The 27,693-nt window shown below is 41.5% G+C and overlaps 1 protein-coding gene across 1 annotated transcript in view; it reads left to right on the forward strand.

Moving 5' to 3' along the window:
- LOC100655219 (adhesion G protein-coupled receptor E4-like) overlaps positions 1-27,693 on the forward strand; it is a 73,575-nt gene that overhangs the window by 14,949 nt on the left and 30,933 nt on the right. The window contains exons 4-9 of the mRNA XM_064280429.1: positions 5,677-6,006; positions 17,932-18,008; positions 18,726-18,861; positions 21,220-21,327; positions 24,312-24,496; positions 25,587-25,754. Coding sequence (XP_064136499.1) covers positions 5,677-6,006; positions 17,932-18,008; positions 18,726-18,861; positions 21,220-21,327; positions 24,312-24,496; positions 25,587-25,754 — 1,004 coding nt within the window. The remainder of the gene's footprint in view (positions 1-5,676; positions 6,007-17,931; positions 18,009-18,725; positions 18,862-21,219; positions 21,328-24,311; positions 24,497-25,586; positions 25,755-27,693) is intronic.

A 27,693-nucleotide genomic window follows, 5' to 3' on the forward strand; every position in this document is an offset into this window, starting at 1 on the left:
AACTGCCCCGTAGAGTTTCCAAGGAGCGCCTGGCGGATTTGAACTGCCAGATCTTTGGTCAGCAGCCCTAGCACTTAACCACTACGCCACCAGGGTTTCCACACTGCAGAACAGACCAGAAAAAACCCCAGCCCTTCTGGCACCACGGAGGAGCACGCTTCAGATGTACAAGACACTCAGCCCCTGCCTGTGTCGTGTCTTCTCTGCGTGAGATGATGACGACTCGGCCTCAGTCTCTCCATTTCTAAAATGGAAATGATCGTATCTGCCTATCTACCCTGTTACATTGGTGAGATGATTGGTGAAAATTTATTTCAGAATCAAAGGAGGATGCCCGATAAATTTGGTACACTGACCAAGATGGATCCAAAAGCTCTAAACAGATTATTTTCAGTCTAAATAACCTCCAAACAACTAGTTAATTCAGTAGGAGAAAAAAAACGGGCAAGGGATTATTTGGAAAAATATGTGGAGCAGATGCCCTGCTCTTTCAAGGCTCAAAGGAAGAGTCCACCATAAACCAAAAAAACAAAACCCAAAACAAACCCATTGCTGTGGAGTTGATTCCACCTCATAGCAACCCTGTAGGTAGGATAGAGTAGAACTGCCCCATAGAGTTGCGATGGAGCGCTTGGTGGATTTGAACTGCCAGTCTTTTGGTTAGCAGCCAAGCTCTTAACCGCTGCATCACCAGGGCTCCATAGATTAATTATATACAATTCTTTCACCGAGATCACAGCCCAGAGAAGGCAGTCATTTTTATCTATGATGATCTTTCCTCCCTATACCAAACACGGCAGAAGCAGACATTTCTTCTCCCCCTTAACTTCTTGGTCTTAGCAACAATTTCGTATTTCTGATAGGTTCGAAATCCAGGATTCATTCTTGAATTTTCCCTGTCTATATTGTGTTTTCAAATATACCTACAAATTCTGTTGTTCACACCCATTTTCTGTTCTTCATTCTTTCTATACCAGCTCCATTCAGGCCCATGTGGTCTTTGTCTGGACAATTGCAATAGTCTTTTAAGTTTGCCCACTTCCCACATCTTTTCCATCTTTCCTGGACTGCATAGTTCTATCTAATTAAGTTCACGAAGTTGTCAAGGATGTGATTTTACTTGGATTCACAATCAACACCCATGGAAGCAGCAGTCAAGAAATCAAATGAAGTATTGCATTGGGCAAATCTGCTGCAAAAGTCCTTTTTAAAGTGTTGAAAAGCAAAGGTGTCACTTTTGGGACTCAGGTGCACCTGACCCAAGCCATGCATGTGAAAGCTGGGCAATGAATAAGGAAGTCCGAAGAAGAATTGACACCTTTGAATTGTGGTGTTGTTGAGGAATACTGAATATACCGTGGACCTCCAAAAGAACCCACAAGTCTGTCTTGGAAGAAGTACAACCAGAATGCTCCTTGGAAGCAAGGATGGCAAGACTACATCTCCTGTACTTTGGACATGTTATCAGGAAGGATCAGTCCCTGGAGAAGGACATCATGCTTGGTTAAGTGGAGGGTCAGTGATAAGAAGATCTTCAACTAGAGGGATTGACACGGTGGCTGCAACAATGGGCTCAAGCATAGCAATGATTGTGAGGATGGCGCATGACCAGGCAGTGTTTTCTTCCGTTGTACATAGGGTCTCTGCGAGTCAGAACCAAGTGAACAGCACCAAACAGGTACAGAAGAAAAGAAGCTGAACTTTGGAGTTAGGCATTCTACCGCTTACCTACAAAAAGGAAATTATCATTCATTCATTCCACAAACCCTGTTGAGTACCTATGGTACACCAGATGCTGGGTTAAGGCAAGGATTAAATTAAATAAGGGATATGAGGTCATTAACAAAGGTCCTAGTTAGGCATTCAACAATTGTAACTGCGAGCAGTAGAGGAAGCACTAGTAGTAGTTGTTGCTGCCATCTGCAAGTTTTGATCCTAACATGCATGATGCTACAACTACTATGAGTTGTTCACTTGCATTTGCCTGATATTGTTGTCGTTGTTAGGTGCCGTTGAGTCAGTTCCAACTCATAGTGACCGTACAACAGAACGAAACACTGCCCAGTCCTGCGCCATCCCCACAATCATGGTTATGCATGAGCCCATTGTTACAGCCACTGGGTCAAGCCATATCATTTTTCACCGACCCTGTACTTCACCAAGAATGAAGTCCTTCTCCAGGGACTCTCCTCATAATAACACGTCCATAGTACCTGAGACAGTCTCAGTGCCATCTTTGCTTCTAAGGAGGATTCTGGTTGTACTTCTTCCAAGACAGATTTGTTCGTTCTTTTAGCAGTCCATGGTATACTCAATATTCTTCACCAACACCACAATTCACAATTCAAAGGCATCGGTTCTTCTTCAGTCTTCCTTATTCATGGTGCAGCTTTTGCATACTTATGGGAGAACTGAAAACACCATGGCTTGGGTCAGGTGTACCTTAGTCTTCAAGGTGACATCTTTGTTTTTCAACACTTTAAAGAGGTCTTTTGCAGCAGATTCACACAATGCAACACTTCATTTGATTTCTTGACTGCTGCTTCCATGGTTGTTGATTGTGGATTTAAGTAAAATGAAACCCTTGGTATCTTCAATCTTTTCAATCTTTCAATCTTTTCTCCATTTAGTATCCTCTATTCTCTGTCGCCTTGTGTAGGGACAGATTCTCTGGGTCCTGAGGCTCCTGAACACAGATTGACACTTTTTTTATTGGGGAAGAAGCAGCAGCAAAGGGCTTTACCTGCGCCTGTGGCCCCAGCCAAAGGAACTTTGTCTTTCCACCTGGAGGGAGGTAATGGAGCCTCACCTATTTCCAAACCTATTTTTCCACAGAAGACACAAAGCGGTAAGAAAGTTAGGACCCAGGAGATTCTGGAAATCTCTACAAAGGGCAGGTGCCCATTTATCTTTCCTTCAGCCAACCAGCTTCCACTCAAGCATGGATGCCCTTTTCCTGCACCTGTGCACTATGGTCGCCATCTTGGTGACAGGCACACCACAGGAAGGACCACACAATGTGCTAAGTGCCTGATCGAGGGCTAGAGGGCAAGGGAGGCTTGCACACAGACTGCCACTGGAATGAGTAGCAGTTACCCTGCAGAAGGGGAACATCGGGGCAGGGCAGAAGCTCCCAGGCCTGAGAGTGCTCTTTGGGGAGCCAGAAGTAGTCGGCCTTGGGCTAACTGAAGAACCTGAGACATTGTCTGAAACAAGTCCTCTGTGGTACACTCCCCAGGTCACACAGCTCTGGTGACAGGATGGTCTCTAGTCTGGGGTCAGTGCTTTTGTGGTTGATCTTTTTCCTCCCAGAGTAAGCAGTTCAATCGGGCACTTACCACTATGGGCTGATTAGTACTGATGGCTTAGCAATATAGTTGCTGGTACTGTTTATGGAAGGCATACTGTGCACCAGGCATTGGGCTAAGAACTTTACCTACATAATCTTATGTCACAACCTTAAGAGACAGATGCCATTTATTGTCCCTTCTCAACAAATGAGGAAACTGTGTCTAGATGATCTGCCCAAGATCATACAGCCAGTAAGCAGCAGATCTTCTAGCACCAATGGTCCTCATGTCAACAGTGCTGTCACCAGCAATCAGAGGTGTGAAGCTAAGGTATGGCACGTACCCTGGGTGCACCTTGAAGGCATGGAAGGAGAGTTTGACTGTGCGGTGTCTATTAACCATCCCAGTTTCCATCACCAGCTGTGAGAGATCATTCAGCGAGTTAAAGCTAATGCTTTCGAATTTGAGAGCCTCCGTGGGTCAAGGAAGACTGTGTGATCTTGCTCTGCTGAGGGTAGAAAGAGAAGAAACTGGGGGAACAAAATGACTTTGAGCACATCATAGACCAGTTTGCATCAGTGAAGGCCAGGAAGGTGCAGTTGTAATTTTCATACAATACCATAGCGTGTTAAGTGTAAGATTAACTAGCTTGACATAGGTCGGTATAGGGTCGGTGTCAGTCAGAAGTGACTTGATAGCAATGGGATTTTTTTTTTTTTGGAGGGGCGTTTACCATGGTAAAGTAGTGGAAAAATGAGTGCCAGAGGTGTGGACAGGGGCGCAATGTCAGTGCTAGCCATAGGTGCGTTTTCCATAGATCAGTCTGTGCTCTCCACCCATTACACTTAACGCTTCATGTCCAGTGAGGTCAAAGGTGTCCAGTAATACTCACCAACCGAAAGTGATCCCATGGCCTGTTCTCTGTGCATGTGGTAGCCAGGTTCACTGTAGTAAGCAGATGTCTGCATTAGGAAAACAGCTACCACTCTAATTTTCTCTAATTGACTTGTTGGCAGTGCTAACGCTGAGGGCAAAAGATACAGGGACATGGATCCTGGGCTCCGAATAGCACAAGAAATGTCGGATGTTGGTAAGGATGTAGGAAACTTGGAAGCCTCGTCCCTTGCTAGTGAGAATGCAAAATGGTACAGCCGCTGTGGAAAATAGTTGGCAATTCCTCAAAAATTTAAACATAGAGCTACCATTTTTGTTAAGTGCTGTTGAGTGGATTCTGACTCAACACTATGTACAACAGAACCAAACACTTCCTGGGCCTGCGCCATCCTCACAATCTTTATGTTTGAGCCCATTGTTGTAGCCACTGTGTCAATCCATCTCCTAGAGGATTTTCCTTTTTGTCACTGACCCTCTACTTTACCAAGCATGATGTCCTTCTCCAGGGACTGGTCCCTCCTGATAACATGTCCAAAGTCTTGCTATCCTTGCTTCTAAGGAGCATTCTAGCTGTACATTTGCCAAGATAGATTTGTTCTTTCATCTGGCAGTCCACGGTACATTCAATATTCTTCACCATCCCCATAATTGGAAGGTGTCAATTCTTCTTTGGCCTTCCTTGCTCATTGTCCAGCTTTTGCATGCATATGAGGTGGTTGAAAAAACCATGGCTTCGGTGGGGCTCACCTTTGTCCTCAAAGTGACCTCTTTGCTTTTCAGAGGTCTTTTGTAGCAGATTTGCCCAGTGCAATGCATCGTTTGATTTCTTGACTACTGCTTCCATGGGTGTTGATGGTGGATCCAAGTAAAATGAAATCCTTGAAAGCTTCAATATTTTCTCCATGTATCATGATGTTGCTTATTGGTCCAGTTGTGAGGATTTTTGTTTTGTTTATGTTGAGGTGTAATCCACACTGAAGGCTGTCGTCTTTGACCTTCGTCAACAAGTGCTCCGCCGGGATGGTATTTGTAATTCACGGAAATGAAACATCTGGCTATTGCAGGGTTTAACATGTTTCTTCATTGGTTTTAACGAATTTGGGGTAAACTAAACCACTCATTTTCAAATTAAAGAAAAAAGAATCTATTCCAATAAAAGCCTTCTCACCGGGTGAGTTGAGTTTCTCTTTTTCTTAGAATTTGTAAATTGGCATTGCAGCTGTACTTTTATTTCAGGTCACTCTATTAGCTACTAGAGAGTTCGTTCTGGATAATTTTACATTTCAGTGGGTACTTCTTCTTTAAAGTAGAAAAATGCTTATAATTATTCATTTTTAAAATTCAAGCTATAAAGTCATATGATTACAAACCAAATAAAATATACAAAGAGATCATGGAAAGAAATAAATAACAAAGTGGAAAAAAGAAAAAAAAAACATTGTTTAAGCAGTATTGAGCCCTCATTCTCTGTTTCTCTTCCGTTTATTTGCAGACGCTCCAATTTCTTATGTACAAGTGTGTGGAGTCGTGGGTCAGCCTGTCACCCTACCCTGCACGTACTCAGGAGTGCTCACGTCCATGTGTTGGGGCCGAGGGACTTGTCCTGTTCATAGGTGCACGGAAGGAATTATCTGGACTAATGGATCCCATGTCACCTTTCAGAAGGACTACCGTTATAAGCTAAAGGGACCCCTTTCGACAAGGAATGTGTCTTTGACTATAGAGAACGCAGTCAAGCCGGATAGTGGCCTGTACTGTTGTTCTATTCAGCACGGGGGTTGGTTTAACGATCAGAAACACATCATATCATTGGAGATTAAAGGTGAGTTGAGTCTTCTTTCTTTGGTCATTTCGTGCAGGTGAACTGAGATGCAAAGCTTTCTGTTTGGTAATAATTTTCTCTTTTCCTTGAATAGAAAGAGAGGAGACCCTCCATTCCTGTTTTTGAATAACTGTTGCTCTTGGGAAGTAGGAAAGCTTTTATGTATGTACATGAAGTGCTAACTCCAAGCCCGATTCAAGGCCACAAGCTAGAAGGTCTTTGCAGTCAGCAGACTATCTCCTGAAGCAGCGCTTCAGAAATGTTAGTTGGCCCATGAAAAAGCACTCACTGTTCCATAGTGAAATCTAGTGAATGTGGGTCCTTCTTTCTATGATAAGCCTTGTAGTTGGCCTGATTTAATTCCAACACCTTCCTTTTCTATTTTGCACGCTGTGCATAGGTTAACTCTTCCTCCCAGGATCCTGTCCTGGAAGCCAATGTTCCCAGCCACTTAGGAAGAATAGCAACCCCTGAATGAGTGACTTGATAGGGAGAGAAGGAAGACCCTTCTCTTCTTTTTTATGTGAAAGGAGATGAAAGGGTTTAAATGCAAGGAGTAATAATTTCCTCTTAACACAGCAAATCCACTCATTTTTCTTTCATAAACATAAAGTGCAGACCAAAGCCTGACTTGATAAATACACCCTATTGATTTCGCGTCAAATGCCTGGCTTACAGGGACACCAATGGTGAGACCCGTGGTTACAGAAAGATATTAACTTGAAATGTGGTTAGTAGGAAGTGTGATGGTCATATCGGGTAATGATCCAGGCAAAGGTATGACAAGTATGTGGCTGAGATCCTGGGTGATGCTGAGAAAGAAGAGATAATTCACAGTGCCTGCAGTGTTTATAACTGTGAGAAGGAAATAAAGTGAATGAAATAACTCATGGGGTTTGCTTCTGATTCTGCAATAATGGAAAGACGGTATGGGCTTGCATTGCAATGTCCTTGTACTGAAATTGCTCATGATAAAGATCACAATGTCTGGCGAATTCTTGAAATGAAACATTTCATTCTGTCCATGTGATAAATTCTTCGTTTGACTCTGGTAAACTTAAGTAGCATAGAAATAACTGGAAGGACCCTGGGCAGATTAAAGAATTGAAAATTTCAAAAAATCAGGCCTTGGAAAGGGACAGGAACCAACATTGCTCCCAGAATCTGGAGATCAGGGACTATTGGAATGACCCTCTAAGGTGCTGCTCTTGCAAAAGATTGACTCCATGTGTTTTCCTTCTTTGTATCAAGATTCAATTTCCCACCAGAGCGAATCTGATTGGCATTTCTGGAGTCAGGTGGTCATACAACTTAAGAGAAGGTGGGCCAAACACCATAAAATTCCGAGTTGATGTGCCTATCCAGCCTGCAAGAACAGTCAGGAGCTTGTTCTGCAAAGGAAAAAGCTGAGTGTCTCTCTAAAAGAAGGAAGACAGGTGGGATGCTGGCCCGTCCAAGCCACAGATGTCTATTACAACATCCATGGCTGGTCATCTTCCAGATCATGAATGCTACCTTCCACTCATGCACTTAATGAAGAAATTCAAGTGCAGTAAAAATTATTTTCAAGCCAGAGAAGGCAGTAGGCAGTGCTGTGTCCAGTGGACCAAGATTCTAATTATGGATGTTCAATGACATGCAATTGTAATTGTGAGTCACTGGGATCACCACTTGGTATAAAAGGAAACAAGATGCGGGCTGTATCTTTGAAAGAATTACTATACTGTGAAGAAGAAAAACATTAAAAAAAAAAAAAGAATACCTGAAGGAACCTGAGAAGTTCAGTCCCAGGATTTTGGAGAAATTGAAATCAGAGCAAAGAGATCCAAGGACCTCATTCTGTCTGGAGAAGTAAAAGAAGGTTTCACAGAGGAAGTGACGTTTCAGCTGTGGCCTGGGTAGCTGACCAGTTACCCATTCCAGGGCCTTCCAAAGGACATGAACAGCATGTGCAAAACACACAGCAGGTGCCAGAGAGATGATGTGTCCAAGAGATGCTTAGGAATGGTTTAAAGTGTCTGCAGCATAGCCTTCATGGGAAAACAAAGGAAATGGCCCTGTGAAAGAAAGTGCCTATATCCTGGAAGGCCTGCTATTTCTTTATTATGTACCTATTTACCTTTAATCCAAAGATGATGGATGTTCATTGAAGTAGTCTAAATCAAGGTGTATCCTGATCAGATGCAAGTCTCTAACAGATCACTTCACACAGCATTCTAGAGATTGGAGAGGAGCGGGCCGGTGACATTCTGCTCCATTTACTGGGGATCATTGAAGTCCTTAAGGCCACATTTTTTTCCAAATATAATGGGAGAGTGTGTAGTTCATATGATAAAAACATTTAAGACATTAATTCCCATAAGAGTCTCTCTATTCATTAACATTCACATGGCTTAAGGCAAAAGAACTTGCAAAACACCTGAAATAGATTAGTTGTTGGGTTGGTTTTTTAATGACCAACTCTTCAATGTATTGAGAAAATATTGAAATTTCAAGGATTTCATTTTATTTGGATCTGCAGTCAATGCCCATGGAGTCAGCAAGTCAAAAAATCAAATGGCTTATTGCATTGAGCAAATGTGCTGCAAGAGGCCTCTTTAAAATCTTAAAAAGCAAAGATGTCACTTTGAGGACTGTACTGTGAGTTGGAATCACCTCAACAGCCATTGGTCTTTTTTTTTTTTTTTTTCTTTTTTTGGTCAGATGCACTCAAAAGGGGGCCACTGAACAAGGAAGGCCAGAGAAGGATTGATGAATTATCACGTTAATGAAGAATATTGAATATACCATGGACAGGCAGAAGAACAAAAATCTGTCTTGGAAGAAGTATAGCCATAATCCTTATAGAAGCGAAGATGGCAAGACTTCATCTCACAGACTTTGGAAATGTTATCAGGTGGAACTGGTCTCTGCAGAAGGACATCATGTTTGGTAAAGTAGAGGTCAGTGAAAAAGAGGAAGACCTTCATAGAGATGGATTGACACAGTGGCTTCAACGACGGGCTCAACAATTGTGAGGACGGCACAGGACCGGGCAGTGTTTTGTCCTGTTGTACATAGGGTCGCTATGAGTCAGAACCAACTCCGACAAAGTTGAAGAGCTATTTCATCTTTTTGAATACCATAAGAGATTCAGTGAAGCAGTCCAATATCTTCATTTGACTGTTTTCTAAATAAACACCAATTTGAATTTAAGCACAATTAAGAGAAAACAGACTATTTTGACTAGTTAAAAAGGCAGATCTTTTTTTTTCTTTGATAAATACGAGCTTTTTATTATACTTCAGATGAGGGTTTACAGAATAAACTAGCTTCTCATTGAACAGTTAGTACACATATTGTTTTATGACATTGGTTAACAACCCCACGACATGTCAACGCTCTCTTCTTCTCGACGTTGGGTTACCCATTGCCAGCTTTCCTGTCCCCTCCTGCCTTCTAGTCCTTGCCCCTGGGCCGGAGTGCCCCTTTAGTCTTGTTTTGTTTTATGGGCCTGTCTAATCTTTAGGTGAAGCATGAACCTTAGGGGTGACTTCATTACTGAGCTAAAAGGACATCCAGGGACCATACTCTCTGGGTTTCTCCAATGTCTGTCAGGCCAGGACGTCTGCTCTTTTTCTGTGAGTTAAAATTTTGCTCTACATTTTTCTCCAGCTCTGTCTGGGACCCTCTATTGTGATCCCTGTCAGAGCAGTAAAGAGGCGGCTCTTTTAATTACTTCCATAATTTCAAAAGTCTTTATTATGTTTATACTCTCCGTAAATTTGTGACTGTATATTACCTCTCTGTCTGGCCTAGAAAATACCTGCAATTAACTCTTTATGAGAAGTTTGGTTATCTTGCAATATCAAATCTGCTTTTCTTGCAAGAAGGTCCCTGATCTAGGGTTTTCATCAACTTCATTAACACACAACTATGGAGTCTATACTCAGGGATCAACTACCCTTAACCATGATCATTTCCCTGCTGTTGCTTAGTCCTCTCTTCCTCCTCCTTCTTTCCCTCTCTCTTCTTCTCTGTGTTCTTTTCCCCTTCTCCTCTTTCGCCTCCTTTTCCTCCTTCTCCTTGGTTTTTTTTTTTTTTTGGAAAATTTTAGTATATAAATGTCTTATGATGATATTACAATTATTTGCCACTTTTGTTAACCTGAAATCCTAGCGGCTTTGACAAACAAGGCTTTGAAAATAAAATGATCTGATAAATGGGAATGATGGTCATCTCCTGCATTTGGTCCCACTCATAGAACTCTATTCAAAAGCGAAGCTGGAACTAGAGTGCTGACAATGCTCAGAGTCTGCACAACAGACCCAAGAGAAGAACCAAAGAGAGTGGTGAGAGTAAGGATGAATTCAAAAAGAGGACTGAGCTCTGCTTACCCTGTGATACACAAGCATTCCTCCATGGAGATCAGAAAATTCTTCCAGAACCCAACCACAGAATCTACATATGTTAGGGAAGTGCCCATGTCAAACTAAGAGTAACTAAGAGAGATTGTGAATAATAGACATGGAGCATTGTGAGCTACCTAGAAGGAACACTACATGACAAACCATATTGCTGCCAGCCTCCTCTGGAAGCCAATGGCAAGATTATCAGTAAGCATCTCAGCTGAATTTCCCAGCACTACTGTGCCTTGGCCTGTGACTATTTCCCTCCTGTGCTGTGCAGGCTTCTGTGTGTCCCTTTTCTGTCTCAGCATCTCCAGTGACTCCCTGACCCTCTGATTTTCCCCATTTTGCCCCCACTGACCATGGGATTCTTCTAATGGTGCACATGTCCTTGGAGTTGCCTCATGAAGATTATGCATTTAAATTAGTGTAGACCTTTTGTTTTTCATCCTAGGGAGCATAAGACAACCTTCTAATGGAGTGCCTCTGAGCATAAAAGACAAAAGAGAAGCCAGTTGTTTGGCGATTATGAGATATAAAAGACACCTAATGACCACGCATTTTTGTATGGCACATAAGAAGGAGCTTTGTCCAGGGATTTTTAGTTTCTCACTTAGCTTTTACCCTCTCACTGAAATCATATGGCTCAGAAAACACATAATATGGACTGATGGAAATTGAACTTACTGAGTATTTCACAGTGACAGGTTTTATTTTGGCAAACGCTGCTGATTACATCCATGCCTAATCATAGCATCCATTAGAAGCCTGTAATGTTAATTTAGTTTGAAAAATATAGTAGTGTTCTGTCAGGGATTTTGCACTTAAATGATCACATTAGGCTTTTAATAGATGTCTCCATAAAAAAAAAAAAAAACCATTGCCATCCAGTTAATTCCAACTGATAGTGACCGTAGAAGACAGGGTGGAACTGCCCTGTAAGGTTTCCAAGGCTGTAAATCTTTACGGAAGCAGACTGTCACATCTGTCTCCCACGGATCAACTGGTGAGTTCGAACTGCTGAACTTTTGGTTAGCAGCCAAGTGCTTTAACCACTGCACCACGAGGACTTCTGGTGTCTCCATAGCATATAATTATTATGGAAAATATTGTACAACTCAGAATGTCCACATCATAGTCTAATTAAATCGAACCATTGGGTCAGGCACATGTAAGTCTCAGTCTTTCGTCTTCTTTTTTCCATACAACAGGTGACCAGCACTGTTATGAGTTAACAGTGATTCAGTCTCTCTGTGTTTCAGAGATAAGCAGAGAGGGTGTCGTTCAGGTGGGACATTTGCTCCATGTGAGTTACTCTGAGTTGTGCAAAATGAAAAGATAATGTAAAAATTCCAAATGTGGTTTCTATTTAGGTTGAGGACTTGTTTTCTCTAGGAAATTGCTCTTAGTGCAACAGCAAACAGAATTTTTATTTCAGCTGATAAGTGTGGAAAAAAGCAGGTGGTCATAAAGTCTCCCAAATTCTTATATGCTCAGTTGTCATTGTGCCAGAGCTTCTAACGCTGAGGCTGGCTCATTCCAACTTTCTTTTTCTCTTCTTTTTCCCCTCAGTGTTATGATCTATTTTCATTGGTTCTGTTTCAGTACTTTGGTGGGTTTTGATTTGTTTATAACATGACTATTTTATTATGTTATAACCAGTCCTTTATATACATGTATATGGTAAATCAACAGATAACAAGTTTGAGAAGAAAACAGAACAGAAGTTGACTAAGTAAAAATAAAAAAAAAACCAAGCGGTTAACTGATTCCAACTCATAAGTTCTGACAGGAAAAATAAAAGAAATATATATACATACATATATATGTATGTATTTTTTTGTAAGGGATAAAATGAGCCATATTCTACCCAGTTCTCCACTCTTAATTTAAATAAGTCTCTTCTGATAGTTACTTGAATCAATAAAATATGCTTTCAACTCTGAAAGGAAGCCTTATTTTGCTTTTTAAAGGAAAAAAAAGGGGGAAATCTGGCCAATATTAAGAAATGTGAATTAATCTAAGCAATCATATTCTATCAATTAAAAACACAGTGTGTGTCTAAGAAACCTGGTCCACATACTTGATTTAGAGCTGTGTGTTCACTAGGTCTCACTACTGGAAATCCATTCACTTGCTGACAGTGGAAAAGTAAAAGTATGGAAGGTGATACTTTTGACCTTTAAAATCTTGGCCCATTTTTTATAGAAACAACGATGTGGTTATCATGTTGAGATATTTTCACTCAATTCCATCGAGAATAAACGTTAAGAACCCTTAACAGAACTTCCATTCCACGCTTATGTAGGTGCTTTCAGCCAAATTGCCTCCAGAAAACAGGGTGATAATATAGTCAAAATACCAGACGACCAGGCAGAGGGTCCGGGTTTACTAAACTCAGCTTCTCCTGAAAGTGCAGAGAAACGTGAGTTCCCTCCCAGTGAAACAGGGCATATTCGTCCCTAGGTGGAGGGGTGTGCTCCCAGGTTCCTTCTGAGTTTCTGGTTTTCCCAGGTCCTGGCATGTGTGCGGAGCAGAGTGAGGTGGTTAAGAACCCAAGCTGCTGAGAGAGATGCCTGAGCAAGTCATCCAACCTCCCTGAACCTGCCTTTCACATCCGTAAAACGAATAGCATCATAGAATCTCAGAGAACCATCACAATAACTTGCTGAGGAAAGTTCCTGATGCCCAGTGGGCAGGTGAACAAATTAGCTGTTATTATTCCAATTAGAAATCCATTTTAGGATGAGCCTTTGCTAACGTGTCTTGCATAGAAGCCAGAACATCAGTTTGTAATTGTGTACTTCCTAAAGGTTACACAAAAGGAGGAAGAAGAAGGAGATCCAGATGATTCCAGGACCTGAATTTCCTGATCATAAACACAGTTCGGGAATTTAGAGTAACATTTTCAGAAGAAACTGGTTCAAAATGGATTCAGCATTTATTATACACTAGGCATTCCACAAAGTACATCAGTATCTTCGGTGATCACATATTGCTATTGTTTCATTTTGAAATGAAGAGAAGAGAGATTTCTAGGATTAAAACCTTGTTATTGTTTTTCTTAGGCGCCATCGAGTAGGCTCTGACTCACAGCGACCCTCTGTACGGTAGAACAAAACACTGCCTGGTCCTGCGCCATCCTCACAATTGTTGCTGTGCTTGAGCCCATTGTCGCAGCCGTTGTGTCGATCCATCTCTTTGAGGGTGTTCATCATTTTGTTGACCCCCTACCAAGCGTGATGTCCTTCTCCAGGGACTGGTCCCTGATAATATATCCAAAATGTGTGAGACGAAGTCCTCACTTCCAAGGAGCACTCTGGCTGTACTTCTTCCAAGACATATTTGTTCAATCTTCTGGCAGTCCATGGTTTATTCAATATTCTTCACAACACCACAATTCCAGGCATCAATCCTTCCTCAACCTTCCTCATTGTCCACCTTTTGCATGCATATGGGGGGATTGAAATTATCATGGCTTGGGACAGATGCACCTTAGTCCTCAAAGTCACATCGTTGCTTTTCCACACTTTAAAGAGGTCTTTTGCAGTAGATTTGCCCAGTACAATATGCCTTTTGATATCTTTGGATATCATGGCAGCTGCTGCTGCCATGGCATTGATTGTGGATCTGAGTAAAACCAAATCCTTGACAAATTCAGTCCTTTCTCCAATTACCATGATGTTGCTTATTGGTCCAGTTGTGAGGGTTTAGGTTTTCTTTATGTTGAGGTGAAATCTGTACTAAAACCTGTAGTCTTTGATCTTCATCAGTAAGTGCTTCAAGTCTTCTTGTATTTCAGCAAGCAAGGTTGTGTCATCTTCATAACCCAGGTTATTAATGAGTCTTCCTCCAATCCCGATGCCTCATTCTTCTTCATATAGTCCAGCACCTTGGATTATTTGCTCAGCATGCAGATTGAATAGGTATGGTGAAAGGATACAACCCTCACGCACACCTTCCCTGACTTTAAACCAATCAGTATCCCCTTGTTCTGTCTGAACAACTCCCTCTTGATCTATGTACAGGCTCCTCATGAGCACATTAAGTGTTCTGGAATTCCCATTCTTCTCAATCTTATCCGTAATTTGTTATGATCCACACAGTCAAATGCCTTTGCATAGTCAATAAAACACAGGTAAACATCCTTCTGGTATCCTCTGCTTTCAGCCAGGATCCATCTGACATCAACAATGATATCCCTGGTTCCATATCCTCTTCTGAAACCGGCCTGAATTTCTGGCAGTTCCCCGTCAATATACTGCTGCAGCCGTTTTTGAATGATCTTCGGCAAAATTTTGCTTGCGTGTGATATTAATATTTTTCTAAAGTTTCCAGATTCAGTTGGATCAACTTTTTTCAGAATAGGCATAAATAAGGATCTCTCCCAGTCAGTTGGCCAGGAAGCTGTCTTCCATATTTCTTGGCATAGACAAGTGAGCACCTCCAGCGCTGCTTCTGTTTGTTGAAATATCTCAATTGATATTCCATCAATTCCTGGAGCCTTGTCTTTTTGCCAATACATTCAGTGCGCCTTGGACTTCTTCCTTCAGTACCATCGGTTCCTGATCGTATGCTACCTCTTGAAATGGTTGACTATCGACAAATCCTTTTTGGTATAATGACTCTGTGCATTTCTTCCATCTTCTTTTGATGTTTCCTGCATCATTTAATATTTTCCTCATAGAATCCTTCACTATTGCAAGTCGAGGCTTGAATTTTCTCTTCAGTTCTCTCAGCTTGAGAAACGCCAAGCATGTTATTCCCTTTTGGTTTTCTATCTCCTGCTCTCTGCACATGTCATTATAATACTTTACTTTGTCTTCTCGAGCAGTCCTTTGAAACCTTCTGTTCAGTTCTTTGACTTCATCATTTCTTCCTTTTGCCTTCACTGCTCAACATTCGTGAGCAAGTTTCAGAGTCTCCTCTGACATCCATCTTGGTCTTTTTTTCTTTCCTGTCTTTTCAATGACCTCTTGCTTTCTTCATGTATGATGTCCTTGATGTCATTCTGCAACTCTTCTGGTCTTCAGTCACTAGTGCTCAGTGTGTCAAATCTATTCTTCAGATGGTGTCAAAATCAGTGGGATATACTCAGGGTCATATTTTGGCTCTCGTGGACTTACTCTGATTTTCTTCAGTTTCCGCTTGAACTTGCATGTGAGCAATTGATGGTCTGTTCCACAGTCGGCCCTTGGCCTTGTTCTAACTGATGATATTGAGCTTTTCCATGGCCTCTTTCCACAGATGTAGGCAATTTGCTTCCTGTGTGTTCTATCTGGTGAGGTCCATGTTTATAGTCACCAAGTATGTTGGTTAAAGAAGGTGTTTGCATTGAAGAAGTCTTGGTCTTGCAAAATTCTCTCATTCGATCTCTGGCATTGTTTCTATCACCAAGGCCATATTTTCCAACTACCGATCCTTCTTCTTTGTTTCCAACTTTCACATTTTAATCACCAGTAATTATCAATGCATCCTGATTGCATGTTTGATCAATTTCAGACTGCAGCGGCTGATAAAAATCTTCTATTTCTTCATCTTTGGCCTTAGTGGTTGGTGCAGAAATCTGAAGAATAGTTGTCTTTCTTGTAGATGTATAGATATTATCCTATCACTGACAGGGTTATTCTTCAGGATAGATCTTGAAACGTTCTTTTTGACTATGAATGCAACACCATTCCTCTCCAAGTTGTGTGAAATATGAATCTAGGAAAATTGAAAATCATCAAAAGTGAAATAAAAACCATAAACATCGATACCCTAGGCGTTAGTGAGCTGAAATGGACTGATAGTGGCCATTTCATACCAGACAATCATATAGTCTGCTATGCTGGGAATGGCAACTTGAAGAGGAATGGTCCTCTGCTAGTTACTCCCAAATCACTCCGCCGTATATTTTAAAAGCATGTTGTCGTGGATTGAATCGTGTTCCCCCAAAATATGATGCCCATATTTCATATTGTGTGATTGTCCTTTATTTTATGATCTGATGTGATTTTCCTATGTGTTATAAATCCCAATATCTGCCTGTAGTTAATGAGACAAGATTAGGTTATGTTAAAAAAAGATTAGGGTGGGATTCAACACTTTTACTCAGGTCACAGCCTTGATCCAATGTAAGGGGAGTTTCCCTGTGATGTGGCCTGTGTCACCTTTTATCTTACAAGAGATAAAAGGAAAGAGAAGGTAGCGGAGAGAGACGGACCTCATACCACCAAGAAAGAAGTGTGTCTTTTGGACCTGGGGTCCCTGCACTGAGAAGTTCCTAGACCCAGGGTAAGATTGATAAGGAGCTTCCCCAAGACCCAACAGAGAGAGAAAGCCTTCCCCTGGAGCTGGTGCCCTGAATTCATACCTGTAGCCTCCTAGGCTATGAGAAAATAAATTTTTCTTTGTTAAAGCTGAACGCTTGTGGGATTTCTGTTTGGCAGCACTAGATATGACACGTGTTGTACCACTGCAATCATTTAATAACTGTATTTTTATGCAAATAATATTCCAGTTCTACTTTTTTTTTTTTTGCCATCTGCACCTTCCCCCCTTCACCTGGAGGTATTTCATAAGCGCACTATGCTAATTTTTATTAAAGAAACATGCAATGACAAATTAATTTAATTGTAGACCCCCACCTCCACAAGGTTTGTCCCTCTTACTAACACATGTCCACAAGGCCTAGCATCATGCCTGGCTTTTAGCAGGCACTCAATAAATATTGTTGACCAAGTTCTTGAATGGAAGGCCTCATGCTAAATCCCTTTGCAAGTTTCTACTTTAGGAGATATTTTGGACTCCTTAGGAGAAAATCAAGATCCTTGGATGGAGCAAGTGGTTTTCACTTAACTACTAACCTAAAGGCTGGAGGTTCGAACCCTCCCAGCGGCGCCATGGGAGAAAGGCCTAGTGATCTACTTTTGTTAAGATTAGAGCCAAGAAAACCCTGTGGAGCAGTTCTGCTCCGTCACACAGGGCCACCAAAAGTTGTAATTGACTTGATGGCAATTGGTTTCTTGCTTTTTTTATTTTCAGAGGGGAATTAGAATGGGCCGTGGGTGCATTCGGAAACCCTGATGGTGTAGTGGTTAAATGCTATGGCTAGCCAAGAGTTCAGCAGTTCAAATCTGCCAGGCGCTACTTGGTAAGTCTATGGGGCAGTTCTACTCTGTCCTATAGGGTTGCTATGAGTCCAAATCAACTCAATGGCAGTGGGTTTGGTTTTGGTTTGGGTGGATGCATTAGAGCCCTTGACTGGTACAAACACTTAATGCATTTGGCTGCTCACCAGAAGGTTGGAGATTCAAATCCACCAAGAGGTGTCTCAGAAGACAGTCCTGGTGATCTGCTTCCAAAAACGTGGCCATTAAAAACCCCATAGAGCCCATGGGGTCACCACGAGTCAGGGCCAACTCGATGGCAACTGCTAGTGGTGCTGGTGGAAGCATCAAGGAAAGACCTCACTCAAGGGTGATTGGAAGAAGGGATGTGACCAGTGACATGTTCTCTCCCATATTCCATTCTAATGGCTATTTTTCTTTTCCAGAGCACAAAGGTATGACGACCCAGCCACCGGTGGATGTTTGTATGAGTGAGGATGCAGCCCAGACTTGGATACAGTTGGTCAGTCTTACCATGTCATTCTCCTGCACAAGCACCACCATGGGTCCCTGTGACTTCCAGGATAGAGCAGTTCTCAACTGGAGCTGAATTTGTCCCCACCCCAGGGGGCATTTGGCAATGTCTGCAGACGTTTTTTGGTTGTCATTACTGGGGTGTGTTCGTGTATGTGTACACTCTTTATAGGTAGCAGGTAGAGACCAGGGATGCTGCCCAACATCTTACAATGTACAGAGCAGCACCCCCTGCAACTAAGAATTATCCAGTTTCAAATGTTAATAGTGTCGAGATTGAGAAACCCTGGAATAGAGTTAAAATGCTCCAGCTGTCATTCAAAGCCCTGCATCATATATCTAGAACCTCAACCCCCACGCCCTCCTGTCCCCTGTCTTTCTCCATAATGCACTCCTTGTAGGTTCCAGAGATCTCAGCCTCTAAACTGGTCTCATAAATAAGATGTAGGAATGATATACCCCTCACAGGGCTGTGAGGGGTAAATGAGAAACCAAATAGCAAGTTGACAGCACAGAATTTGTTGTTGTTGTTGTTGTTAGCTGCCATCTAGTCAACCACCGTCTCATGGTGGACCCATGCACAATAAGATGGAATCCTTGTGATCCATAGCAATACCTGATGGGATCACCCAACCACACTTACCCATGTTCTCACTTTCTTAAGTTTCAGTAAGGTTCTATCTAATTAGCTTTATTTCTTTTAAAGAAAAATACATGGAAAAATGGGACCAAAAAGGACATTGCAAAAGTGGCTACCCAACTAATTCAGGAGGTGGAATTAAGTATATGGAATCGGACTTCCGTTTCTCCAGGAAAGTATGAGGATCCTGTGCTTGATATAGGTAAGAAACTCCTTAAATGGTCCCCATAAAGGGATCTAGCTCCTGGCATGGTCGAGTTCTAGGACTGAAGAAATCTTTTACATCCAAGCATTAAAGATTTTCCACATGGAGGCTCTACACAAGTGGGGCTCTGCTTTCAAATACAAACCCAAGGGAATAAACCAGCTATCTTCCTCTTTCCAAATCCCCTTGGTATGGTGCAAAGTACTTAGGAATATACCCACCATGCTTCTATGGCTGGATCAAAAAGATCCCATAGACTCTGTTACATATGGTACTAGGACAATCTAAACCTGGTGCAGATAACTGGTCCCTCCTCTTTCCTCCACTGGGGTCCCATGGGACCCTTCATTCCAGTAAACCTGAGTGAGGACCATCCTCATCCACACAAGTGGTTCTAACAATTTTAAACCTCAAAAGGGAATGGGGGGATAACTCTAGTTCCCTTCCTTTTCAGAAATCTCCTTAGCCCTGGTATCTGTCAAGCATTTCAGAGAACCATCTTCTGGCTTTGTTGGGTTTTTTTTCTATCCTTAGCTTTCTTTTTACATCGATGTCTGCTCTTGTCTTCATTATTTCCTTTCTTCTACTTTCTTCAGGTTTAATTTGCTTTGTGTTTTCTAGCTTCTTGACTTAGTATAGTAGATCCTTGATTTCAAAACATTTCTTCTTTTATAGCATGTGCATTCAAGTTATAAATTTAGCTATAAATTGCAGCTATAAATTTCCCTCTAAGGACTGCTTTGGCTGCATTCTGCATATTTTCTTCTGTTGGGATTTCATTATCATTCAGTTGAAATATTTAAAAATTTTATTTGTCATTTTTCCTTTGTTTCATGGGTTATTCGTTGTTGCCGGATGGCACTGAGTCAGTTCTGACTTATAGTGACCCCATGTAACAGAGAAGAACTGGACCATAGGATTTCTTGGCTGTAATATTTATAGGGGCAAATCCCCAGGTCTTTCTCCCACAGAGCTGCTATGTGGGTTTCAACTGCCAATCTTCAGTTTGCAGCCGAGCACTTAATCTTCGTGCTTCCAGGAATCTTTATGGGTTATTTAGAAGTGTTTTATTTAATTTCCAAATATTTGGAGCTTTTCTAGTTAACTTTTTTGTTGTTGTTGTTAATGATTTCTTATTTAATTCTGCTGTGGTCTAAAAGCATATTCTAAAATTTCAACGCTTTTGAATTTATTGAGGCTTGATTTATGTTCTGTGTTGATAAATGTTCCACATAAACCTAGTTTCTGTATTAAGATACAGGATCTGGTGGTATATCAAAGACCAAAATAACTATAGCTTAAATAGAGAGAGATTTGTTTTTTTACAATTTGAACATAAAGAGCCAATGACTGATGTGACAGTTCCATGGTCCTTCCAAGACATGCCATCCTCAATGTCCAACTTGCATCCGTATTTCAAGATGGTGGCTGTAGTTTCACATCCTCTTACCAGCCAGTGGGAAGGGGAAAGAGGAGAAGCCGAAGGCCTGCCCATACTCTTTAGCACACACCACTTCTGATCACCCCTCTATTAATTACATGGCTCCACCTAGATGCAAAGAAGGCTGGGAAATGACTAGAGCTTAGCTTAAATTTGGAGCCCTGGTGGTGAACTGGTTAAGAGCTCAGGCTGCTAACCAAAAGATCTGCAGTTTCAGTCTACCAGCCACTCCCTGGAAACCCTATGGGGCAGTTGTACACTGTCCTATAGGTTCAGTATAAGTCGAAATCGACTTGACGGTGCACAAAAGTTCCAAAAGAAAAAAGAGGTGAATGCATATGGGGCCAATGAATAGTCTCTCTTATAGCCCCTAGACAAATTTTCTCACCTCTCCAGAGACAAACTCTGTGTACCAAAACTTTTATGAGGGTGATCTTTTGTCAGATCTTGTCCTTATATGGCTGAGAGAGTTTACTCAAGAGATCCCTCCCAAGTACAATCTATTCCCAGTTGACTATTTCCTGGAAAACCTTTAAATGGTTGCTTAAAAAAAATTAAGTCCTCTCCTTAAGTGGGCACTCCAATATACATTCTTAAATGTTTTCTTCCCTTTTAGTTTCCTGTGGTAAAGATTTACCTTGCCCACTTTCGTGCCAGCTCTGGGAAGCATGACCATCTCCTCTCTTCTTGGTTTGTGTCACAGTGTGTGTTGCTTAGATCATTTTGACCACTTTATACTCAGCAGTATCAAGTATATACGTGTTGGGGGAGGAGAGCGCCATTTGGTCTACCTTGACTTTGGAGCATGCATGAGATGAAATTACAAATAGTGGGTCTTCCAAAGAAGAGAGTTCTTCAGCGAGCCTTAGGCGTGAGAAGCAAGCAAAGCAGGATCACTTTCTTTATGTTTACAGTCTATGAAACGAAGAGGTGCAATAAGCCAAGCAAGGAAACAATTTTGGAAGCTGGAAATAACACAATGGATATTGACTGTGCCCATGCTTTCACAGAAACCACAACAGGTACTACGTTCAAGATGGATTCTCTTGAGCTAAAATTCTAGGCACCGTGTCTCATTTCCAGGTGACTTTATAGGGTCTCTATGAGTCGGAATCGACTCAATGGCACTGGGTTTGGTTTTGGTTTTGGTTTTGGTTTTGGACAAGGGGTGGGAATTGTCTTAGTTATCTAGTGATTCCATAACAGAAATACCACAAGTGGGTGGCTTTTAGAAACAGAAATTTATTTTCTCACAGTTTAGGAAGCTAGAAGTCTGAATTCCAGGAACCAGTTCTAGGGGAAGACTTTCTCTCTCTGATGACTCTGGGAGAAGGTGCTTATCTCTTTCAAGCTTTTGTTTCTTGGTTCCTTTGTGATCTTATGTGGTGTGGCATCTCTCTTCCCCATCTCTGCTTCCTCACTTACTTGTTTCATCTCTTCTATATCTCAAAAGATATTGACTAAAACACACCCTACACTAATATTGTCTCATTCGTATAACAAAGAAAATCCATTCCCAAATGGGATTAAAACCACACGTATAGGGGTTAGCATTTACTACACATGTATTAAACCAAATCCATTGCCTTGAATGGATGCTGACTCATAGCAACCGTATAGGACAGGATAGAACTGCCCCATAGGGTTTCCAAGGAGAAGCTGTTGAATTCGAACTACCCATCTTTTAGTTAGCAGCTGAATGTTTAACCACTGTGCTACCAGGGCTCCGCACATATATTGGGAGGACACCATTCAATCCATAACAGATAGTCTAAAAGTTTCCAAAGTAGGGAGATTGTACATGGTAGAATTGAAAGCTCTGCCTTGGCCTCTGAGCAGGCAAGGAGTGTATACTTTGGGACTCACACCAGGGTCAAACAGGGATCCCTTGACACACTTTTTTAAAAGGGAGAGGTTGATACATTTCCTGTTTCCATGGGATGGTTTAAGAAGGCAACTACTCGACTCAACACCCAACAGGGGTAGATGATCATTGCTGTGAAGAATTTCTCCCTTGAGAAGGTTCTCTTTGTTGTTGTTGTTGAAATAATAATTCTGGTTTTTATTCCAGAAATACAAATAATTTTTAACTGCTCTTCTATAGCATTAGAGGCTTTTCAGGCGGTTATGATTTTTACATGATAATAAGGGTTGCTATCACTTATTAATATCTTTTTTAAAAATTTCCTCCAGATTCAAAAGATTTTTCCTTATGATATTTGAAAGGAACTCTTATCCATACAGCAGATAACAACTTATCCAAACATTGTTATCTTTTTATCTTGAGTGCTTATTTTAAAACTTTTTCTACATGTTCTGTATCTTTAAAAAAAAATTTTTTTTTGTTGTTGTTGTCAAAATCTACATAACAAATCATATGCCATCTCAACAATTTCTACATGTACAATTCAGTGACATTAGTTACATACTTCATGTTGTGCACCCATTCTCTCTATATCCTTTTCCAAATCATTCCACCAACATGAACAGCAGCTTAGTGCCCCCTAAGTAAAAACTCCCCCTGTTCCCCTCCCTTTCAGCCCTGGTAACAGCTAATAATCTCTGGTTTCTATATATTTCCTTATGCCATATAAGTGGTATTTCATAGTACTTGTCTTTCTGTGGGGGACTTCGCTAAGGATGTTTTCAAGGTTCATCCATGTTGCGGCATGCATCAGGACTTCATTTCTCTTTACAACTGAGTCTTTTGAGAATTGTTTTGTCGTCATTTGGTTTTCCTCTATCCTATGCTTTTTCTATAAAGAGACGGACAGTAAAATATTTTTGGATTTTCAAGCTGTACAGTCTTGGGAGAGAGACAGGAACTAAGGGCCATAGACACAGAAGGATAGAGGGTCAGAGCACCAAAGGGCTGGAGATGAGAGACAGGAAGTGGGGGTCATAGAGACAAAGAGTAATAGGAAGTCAGAGAGATAAAGGGAGAGAGGGTCAGCAAGTCAAAGGGAGTGCTGAAAGGGGGAGGGAGAGAAATTGAGAGAGAGAGAAAAAACAAATTAAATGGAATGGGCTACCCTGCATACCTTTCCACTCAATTAGATCCCCAGCATGAACTAAAGATGAAAGATGGGAATGTGTGGTTTCCTCTTACCATGGGAGTTTCACCTACCCCTCTGAGGGCAAGCTTCTTGCCTCCTGACTCTGATATTTAAGGATTCATAGATATTTTCCCAGCACATTGATTTACATGTTTTCCATAGAAACCTCTTATCCTGTGTAGTGCATCACATTTGTATTACATAATGCAAACACTGTACCCAAAACAACATGCAGCGTATTACATGGGCAATTTAAGGGGTTTCCAAAGGCAATTTGAACTGTACATTAGGTTTGCCTCATTGTTACCCGAAGCTGGACTGGCCTGGTGCGGTTTCTCATCAATTAAAACACACCGAGGTGAGGAGGGAGGAAGAGCTTTTACTGCAAGCACGCAGGCAAGGAGCAAGGAGGTGTATACCTCAAATCAAGCTTTCTGAACAAAGAGAGGCAGAAACCTTTATACTGTCCTTCACAAGGAACTACATACAAACATCATGGACTACATAAGTTATCATGGCACATAAGTGTGCTAAGAAAATGTCATTTTTTCCCCCTTAGTATGTACAGAAGATGGCAGATAAGTCCTGCCCTTGGTGGAGATCTTAACATTTAGTTAGGCCTTAATGAGGCTTAGATTACTTTGGGACACTTTTGAGGCTGATAAAGTGGGTATGACAATCTTAAGGCAGGAACTAGCAACATGCAGCACTCAGGGTCTTAAGGACAATGGAGAGGAAGGGGCAGGTTCAGTGTGATAATGGCTGGGCAGCTGCTAATTGAGCCACACTCAATGCTGTCTATCACCCAAGGTCTTGATGATAATGAACAGGAGGAGCAGGTTTTGCTCCATGATGGCTGAGTAGTTGCTGGCTTTGCTCACTGTCAGGACCCCCAGGTAAGACACACCCCAAACCGGAAACCCTAAAAAATTTCTCTTCTGTTGTCACAGATCAGGGTGCTGTTGCATTGATCACCTATCGCGCTCTTGGGGATATTCTCAATGAAACCTATTTTAGTGACAGAAAAGGACTGCAAGAAGTGAAACTGAACTCTCGTGTTGTGAGTGGCACCATTGGCTCGAAGGAAAAAATTGCCCTGTCCAAACCTGTCCTCCTGACCTTTAAACATACTCAGGTGAGCAAAACCAGGGACTGGTTCTACCCAAGAAGACCAGCACAAGTTGCCATTGAGCCAATTCTGAGTCATGGCCACCCCATGGGTGTCAGTGTAGAGCTGTGCTCCGTAGGGAGCTGTCAGTGAATGATTTTGGGGAAGTAGATCATCAGACTTTTCTTCCCAGTTGCCTATGGGTAGGCTTGAACCTCCAACCTTTCAGTTATCATTTGAGCACTTTAACTGTTTGCACCACCCAAGGACTCCATCTAGGGTGCCTTAAAGAGATGTTGGTGCGTTCTCAGGGTTCTGGTAGGGAAATGAATCCAACTCTGATGGTTCAGAGTCAAGAGAACTGACAAGGGATTGCTCACTGTGGCAATCTAACAGACTGGGGCATCATGATTACATTAAGCCTAAATGGATAACAGAGGCACTAGAATTATTGAGCCCAATGAAAACTGGAGGAGTGGAGGAGGGATTGTCCAACTGCAGATGGAAATATTGATAGTTGCTGTCATGTCAGCTCCTACTCTTTGTGACCTTATGTATAACAGAACAAATGTTGCCCAGTCCTGCACTACCTTCGAGATCGTTAGTATGTTTGAGTCCATGGTTGTGGTCACTGTGTTCATCCATCTCACTTAGGGTTTCCCTCACGTTTGCTGCCCTCCACTTTACCAAACACAATGTCGTTTTTTAGTAATTGGTCTTTCCTGATGATGTGTCCAAAGTAATTGAGTCAAAGTCTCCAAAAGTATTTTATGATCCACAGGGTTTTCATTGACTAAGGGAAAACTTCAATGAGATGGGTTGACACAATACCCACAAAAAAGGGCTCAAACATTGCAAAGATCACTCAGATGGTACAGGACCAAGCAACGGTTTGTGCTATTATAATCCCCAGGGCACTGAGATGAGCAGAGAAGGGCAGAATTAAGGAAGAGTAAACTCCATAGCACAGGTGGCAGTGTGAAACTCTTCCCCACAAGTTTTAAAGATAGTGCAATTTTCCTAATCCAGAATCCAACCCAGTGCATCTGTGATTAACCCATAAAGTTCAAATAATAAAAACAGAAAGAGAATCACCTCTATGCTATTCTTTCTCCAGCCTGTTGGTGCGAGAAAAAAACATTTCTGTGTCTACTGGGAAGGATCGACGGATGAGGGCAGCTGGTCAATGAAGGGCTGCTCTCATGTCAAAAGCAACGACTCTCACACCACATGCCAGTGCTTCCATCTGTCCAGCTTTGCTGTCCTCTTGGCTCTTACACCCAAGGTACCAGGATTCACGGTCCTCTCCTCTGAACCTGACTGTGTGCAGTGAGCTGTGAAGTCATCCTCTCTGTATCTTAGAAAAAGACTCTAAGATAAGGACTCAAGTACAAGTAGCTTACTTGGAAGGCGATTCCAGTAAACACCAGTAGGGGGCTGAGCAGGTGAAATAGGAGAAGGATAGAGACCAATACAGAGAGCATTATCACACCAGTCACTTCTGTGGGCAACTGGAGCTCTGGGAGTCAGTGTGGACTACACACCTCAGAGTTATCCCAACTGAGGAATTAGAGAGCTGCGGTATTGATACACCATCTCTTTTCAGTTGTTTGTTGAGAACTGCATCTAGGGGGCACTAATTCTCTGCCATTTTCATGGGCATGGGCAGAGTGACCTCAAGCTAACATAGAAAACACCTCCGGTATTGGGAAGTTGTGTTGGCAAGCCCTACCATGGTCAGGTTCAAGGGGTTCTGGAATCGAAAATATCTGCTACTCTGCAAGAGAGAATCACAGCTAAACCTCCCTGGTCAGACCAAGGGGAAGGTAACTGGCTGTAACCAATGACAAAACATAGCCCCTGAACTTCCCAAGTCTCAATCAGGTCTAAGACAACTCAAGTTTCAAGAAATTTACTCAACTTCTTCCTCTATTTCATTTCTGCTCTCTTTTACTGGGTATTTGCTATGTGACAACCATAGTGTTGAATGCTTTTTATGCATGGCTTCATTTTACTCATTCAACAAATATTTATGGAGTGCCTACTATATGCCAGGCACTGTTCCAGGCATTGGGAATACAGCAGGGATTAAGACAGATAAAAATACCAGCCTACATGGAGATTTTTTGGTTTTTTACATGGAGATTACATTTGAGTGCTGTTCAGTTCAACAGGACCACCACATGTAGTTATTGAGCATTTGAAATGTGGTGAGTGGCACTGAAGAACTGAATTCTTAATTTTATTTCATTTAAATTGATTTACATTAAAAGGCTAAAGCAGTGCAAAATACTTATATGATAAATACAATTTTATTGATTTGATAGGAACACATTCCATTTTCACCAATGAAATTATAGTGCCTGAATTGAGATGCGCTGTCATTTTAAAGGAAACCCTGATGGCATAATGGTTGAGAGCTATGACTACTAACCAAAAGGTCAGCAGTTCAAGTCCACCAGGCACTCCTTGGAAACCCCCTGTGGCAGTTCTACTCTGTTCAATAGAGTCGCCATGAGTCGGAATTGACTTGACCACAACAGGTTTAGTTTAGTTTGTTTGTTTTTTGGTAAGTTTAAAATATGCATTGGGTTTCAAAGACTTAATATGAAAAAAGAAAATATAAAATAACTGATTAATAATTGTTTTACACTGGTTACACATTGAACTGAGAGTATTTTTTATTGTGGTGAGGGCATACACACCAAAACATTCACCAATTCAACAATTTCTACATGTAAAATTCAGTGACATTGATTACTTTCTTCCTGTTGTACAGCCGTTATCACTACTCTCGTCTGAATTATCCCACCACCATTAACAGAAACTCAAAGCCCCCTAAGTAAAAGCTTCCCCTCCCCCAATAATCTTTGGTTTCTGTATATTTGCTTATTTCGTATAAGTGAGGCCATACAGTATTTGTCCTTTTGGAACTGACTTATTTCTGTCAACAAAATGTTTTCTAGGTTCATCCATGTTGTGACATGTATCAGGACTTTATTTGTCTTTATGGCGGAGTAATATTGCATATTTGTGTATACACTGCCTTGTATTTATCCATTCATCTGTTGAGCAACGTTTCCGTTGTGTCTACTTTTTGGCTATCGTCCACAGTGCTGCAGTGAACATTGCTGTACACGTTTTGACCTGACAATATTTTAAACATACTAGGTTAAATTAAATATGGTATGACATTAATTTTACCTGTTGCTTTGTACGTTATT

This window comes from Loxodonta africana, chromosome 3 (genome assembly GCF_030014295.1).
Source record: "Loxodonta africana isolate mLoxAfr1 chromosome 3, mLoxAfr1.hap2, whole genome shotgun sequence".
Lineage (NCBI taxonomy): Eukaryota > Metazoa > Chordata > Mammalia > Proboscidea > Elephantidae > Loxodonta > Loxodonta africana.